We start from the raw sequence: 5,057 nt of genomic DNA, 5'->3' as shown, positions 1-5,057 counted from the left end.
GAGGTAGGAGGGCAAAATAGGTTTAGCGCCACCGCAGCACGGGAGGGAGAATTACGCCCAGGAGCAAATGGATAAAAATAGACTGGAGGAAACAAAAAAACATGAATCGATTCTTCTGCGGACGTATTGATGCATCGGATCGTCGGCTGTTGGATTGATGCATCGATGCAAAATGAGTATTATTTACACCCCTAGACACCATGTTTGGTCTGAGCTCGCACAAGACAGATGCCCATAAAGGGACAAATGTCTTCCTGTTAAAGAGATTTTTAAGCCGACCAAATTTTTTGATAGACAGGCTGTTTCTCAATTCACAAGAATGCCAGTATGGACTCGTTTTCCTGCCGAGTCCATTCTTGACTAGAACACAGAAAGTTTGCACTCGTAGAGAACGGAGCAAGCAGAATAATTGGAACAAACGCGTACTCGTGACATCACCACATTCAAAGCTCGTTTGGATCTGTATTTCACCTCCTGTTATTAATGGTGTCTAGATAATAAAATCCATTAATTTAGTGGGGGAATTAGGATTAACGCAGTCAGATTAACACAAATCAATTGCCAAATAAACCAACATAAACCCTCCATCTTTTTTTTTTTCTTCTAATATATGGGCTATATAGTCAAATTTAAAAGTATAATATTCACTTCTCAAATTATCTTAAAACCAACTTTTGTAGAACAATGGCTACAGAAAAGTGAAATTTTAACTGGCGCTCCGCTTTAAGCTGCTGTTTCCACGGTGCATGTTGGGACAGCTGGATAAAGCACAGGTCAGCACTGATGCATGCTGAGTAGAGGGAGGGGCGAAGAAATGCATCCGGAGACTTTTTCTGTTCTCGGTCTTGTGAATTGGATCAACGCTGGTGCAAATGACGTTTCACGAGCGCGTGAGAACACACAAGTACACATATTGAGAAATGCCTTAGATTAAAGCATCAGCCTAATTTCTTCAGTGTCTGGGCTTGTAGAAATTTAACAAAGTTATCAAGTAACAGTTTTATTGGGGAAAATGTGCTTAGTATGAGGTTTTTGGGGGTTTTAAATAGTATTTCAGCTTGGTGAAGCCCAAATTGCCCCTCTCTGGATAGAACAGATTTACAGAGTACGAACATTTTTAATTTAAATCGAAAATGTTTATAATTTCTGTACAGTTTAGGCTCATTCACAAGGGTTTATTCTTTCAGCAAGTTTACTATTTTAGAATCACTATACTAGAGTTAAAAGATCTGATTATCTTGGTTGGGGATTATTTCAGTTAGCATCCATGCTTAATGTAATCCTTAATCAGAATTAAACGACCATGTAAAAAAAGAAAAAGAAAACAATTGTGCATTTTAAAATATGTCTTTTAATCTTTCACAGGGGAGGCAGTAGCTGCTCTTGGGAACAAAGTTGTTAAGACCCTTCGCGCTAAGTACCCCACAGAAGGTAATATTGAGAGAAGGTTTCTTTCACTCACTGATGTTGTCTGCGCTCCTTTTCCAGTTTTTTTTTTTTATGACTTATAAACAAAATGAGCTCCAAGTTTAGGTCAAAATCTACTGGTCTGAGGGCTATGAAACTTTATGCTTGAGCAATATGTTTTTACAGAATTGTTAATAAATATAAATGCTTCATATTGTGACTACTAAATGAAATGCTATTAAAGCAAATTATTTTAACACATTAATTCCCAGCCTTCCTTCTTCTCTACTTAAAATAAAATGCAATGTAATCTCCTCTCCTTAAAATAACAGCACTGCAATACTTAAGTGCACCCCCTGTCTGGCCAGCATGGGGTTAGACCCTCACCTCCACCTTCTTTTGCCAGTGGGAAGGGGTCCCAATGCTGAAATTATTAGGGGGTCGACCCATGTTTAAAAATAGTGGGTCTATGCGTGTTTTTCAGTGGAAAAAGAGTCGTTTGAAAAATATTAAAAAATGTATAAATCTCCCTCATCCCACAGCCATTGACTTTGACCACAGCGTAACATTCACTAGTGATATCACTACAGCTTAATTATGACTGATTGTGACTTAGTAATCTTTAGTAATTTGCCTTTCAAATGTACCAGTTTAGCCAAGTGACTTTGTTAAACATCATCACTGTTGGCATTTAAGTAGCTAAAGACAGAATATTTCAGAGCTACTGGTAAATGTTGTTATATTAGCATTTGCAGCTTCGGTTCAGTTCCAGTTATCGTAGTGGGAATGGTCCGTATGTAGTCCATGGCCTTCATGGGTTCTCCAAACTCCTTAATTTTCTCTTACTATGTGATTTAGAGACATGCTGTCTAAAGTAATCCAAAGCAGACACCTCTGCATCATTACCAGCTATTTCGGCCCTCACTGCGTTGATGTCAGCTCTGAGAGTGGTGAACTCTTCAGACAGTGCACTTCTCATTCCATCCCTTAGAACTGTAGAGATTTCCCCTTATATAGAGGTTAGGATGTCGGCTCATTCATACCAGGGCTCTCAGGTTGTGGGTCTTGGTCTTCTGAAATACGCTGCCTCGTGGCTCTGGTTTTAGCCGTTAGTTTAGCGTTACCGTAGTACTTGAATTTGCAAAGTTTATCCACCATTTATGAAGTAACGTCTGCTGGAACGGAATTCTTCATAGTCCAAAACCTTTAATAATCTGATTTTGCTCAACATTAGTAGCAGATGCGGTTTTTAAAGCAACAATGTTAAGCCTGCAGGAGCTCTGAAATATCCATCTGTACTCAATCTTGGCTCACCAGCTCTTTTTTTTTTTTTTTTTTTTCCAATTTAAGGACTCCTATTTTATTTTTTTAAGTTGATTATAGTGATTTAGGTCATTAGACTGACGGACACAAAGCTTTTGTCAAATCATTATATTAGATCGTCCCTCTAACCTTGAGGTGGGGCTTAATAAACTAGAAATTAAAGAAAATAAAGCCAGCTGGTGGAATCTGAGTATCAAAGAAAGCGTTTTCCTACCATCTAAGGCTAGAATATGATCACTTCCCTATTAAATGTGATTCCCTGATGTTTTTTTACTCATGGGCTTTTCCCCGAGGGTGTTTCCTTGGTGGGTTGGTGGTTTTTCAACTATCCCAATTCTAAAAGCTGTGATCTATTACCAGGATTTTTACCCAGTTTCTTCCACCTGTCCGGAAGAACCTCAACCTCGATTTCATGTCGCACATGGCATACATGTCAAGTTTTTTCTTGAGTTTTTCCGAAAATATATATTTCGAAATAGTTGAGATGAATGCAACCTACCGTATACAGATTTTATCTGTGGAAAATATTTTAAATTGAATCCATATGCTTTTAATGTGAGCAATAGTGTGAAGATCATGGTAAATATTTCAAATTTTATGTCTAAGATTTATTTCCTGTACATTAAAGCATCATTTTTGATTAATTCCTTTGCTAAAGCTTTAGGATTAAAAGTTGCTCAATATAATTTTAAAGCCAAGTTGAATATGGAAAAAAAACAGTCTCATTACAATGTGCCTTTTTTTTTAACACCGAATTTTAAACGCTGAATTTTTTTAGACATTGAATTCCTTACACTCAATTTTTATCTGGTAGAAATTCACCAGAAAAAAATTCTGCCTCAAAAGTGGTGACCTTTTGGTGATCTCAAGCCAAAGCGTTCTACACTCGATGGAGTCCAGCAGCTTCTAGCCAATGAAATCAGCTCATTTGGTCACGTGACACAACAGCTGCGCTCAGCGCTGTTCCCGGCTGAATGAGGAATTTTTTTTGTTAAACAGATAAAATTACAAAACGCAAGACAGCTATTAGAGTTTATCCTCTTATCAGACTGGGTGAAACAACTGAGCCGATCACAGCTTTGTCACGTGACGAAATGAGCTGATTTCATTGGCTAAATTTTTATAGTGTAAGGAATTCAATGTCTAAAAAAAATTCAGTGTTTAAAATTTGGTGTTAAAAAAAAAGGCAGATTCCAATGAAACTGTTTTTCTTCCATAGTTGAAGACCATTAATGTCCTGACTGTATATGTCTTATTTTCAGTGCTTTCCATGCTGACCAATGAGACTGGTTTTGAGATAAGTTCTGCTGATGCTACTGTTAAGATTCTCATCACCACCGTCCTGCCCAATCTGCACAAGCTGGAACCAGAACTGCACCGTATGACCATCTACACAACGCACCACAACCACACAAATTATAAAACTTCCCTTAAACTGCAGCATCAGACTTGGATTTAGGCAGATTTTATTTTGTTGTGTTGAACACACAAGTGTAAACCAAAAAATTAAATAGTCTAGAGAGCTTAACTTAACAAAAATTCTTTTTAAGTGCAGTTAAGCAGCAGTGATAAAAACATTGTGATGTAAGGGCTAAAGTTGCTACCTTGCCACCTGAAATCCAGGGAAAACTTAGAAAGTATGTGCAGTTTGTTATTTGGGTGAAGTATTTGAAGCAATGAAATCTGTATTAGTTTATTTGGACTTGCAGAGTTCTGCATTTTTAATTTAGACAAAAATGCATTTTTACACAGTATACCTGGATATTAAATGATTTGTGAAGCCTAAGAATGTTAATTAAATATAAACTTATATACAGTTTTGTTAATGCACCCGAGATGAGCTTAAGACATTAGAATTTGTCATTTCAGTATTTTAATGGCTTGAATAAATATAATATGTTCTGTATTGTCTTTAGTGGACATCGAGGTGCTGCAGTGCGCCCTGGCTGCCATCCGCCACGCCCGCTGGTTTGAGGAGAATGCCTCTCAGTCAACGTGAGTATTTGAACTATTCTTTAGACACCAATTTGTGCTGCACGCTTTTCTGTTGCTACTTCACCCACCTGAACTTTCCTGTTTGCTTTCTAATCTTTAGAGTGAAAGTACTGATCCGTCTCCTGAAAGACCTTGGGGCACGTTTCCCTGGTTTTGAACCTCTAACCCCGTGGATCCTTGACCTGCTCGTAAGTTCTATTGACCCGATATTTCACAATAACGTTATCATTTATAACTAGGGGTGAATTATATATCAGCATTAACATCTCAGGGTTGGCCTGTTATAACATTGATATCGGTTTGGTAATTAAAACTGGGCTGACTTAAACAGC

At 37.7% G+C, this 5,057-nt stretch overlaps 1 protein-coding gene across 1 annotated transcript in view; it reads left to right on the top strand.

Moving 5' to 3' along the window:
• Positions 1 to 1,365: 1,365 nt before the first annotated feature.
• Positions 1,366 to 5,057, top strand: part of LOC107085978 (interleukin enhancer-binding factor 2 homolog) — a gene marked incomplete at its 5' end in the record, with an annotated part of 6,907 nt that continues 3,215 nt past the window's right edge. Inside the window, 4 exons of the mRNA XM_015376683.1 lie at positions 1,366 to 1,431; positions 3,993 to 4,109; positions 4,647 to 4,725; positions 4,826 to 4,913. Coding sequence (XP_015232169.1) covers positions 1,366 to 1,431; positions 3,993 to 4,109; positions 4,647 to 4,725; positions 4,826 to 4,913 — 350 coding nt within the window. The remainder of the gene's footprint in view (positions 1,432 to 3,992; positions 4,110 to 4,646; positions 4,726 to 4,825; positions 4,914 to 5,057) is intronic.

This window comes from Cyprinodon variegatus, unplaced genomic scaffold, assembly GCF_000732505.1.
Source record: "Cyprinodon variegatus isolate N-32 unplaced genomic scaffold, C_variegatus-1.0 Scaffold139, whole genome shotgun sequence".
Classification (NCBI taxonomy): Eukaryota; Metazoa; Chordata; class Actinopteri; order Cyprinodontiformes; family Cyprinodontidae; genus Cyprinodon; species Cyprinodon variegatus.
The sequence above is the reverse complement of the archived record's forward strand: the minus strand, read 5'-3'. Positions and strand labels throughout refer to the sequence as shown.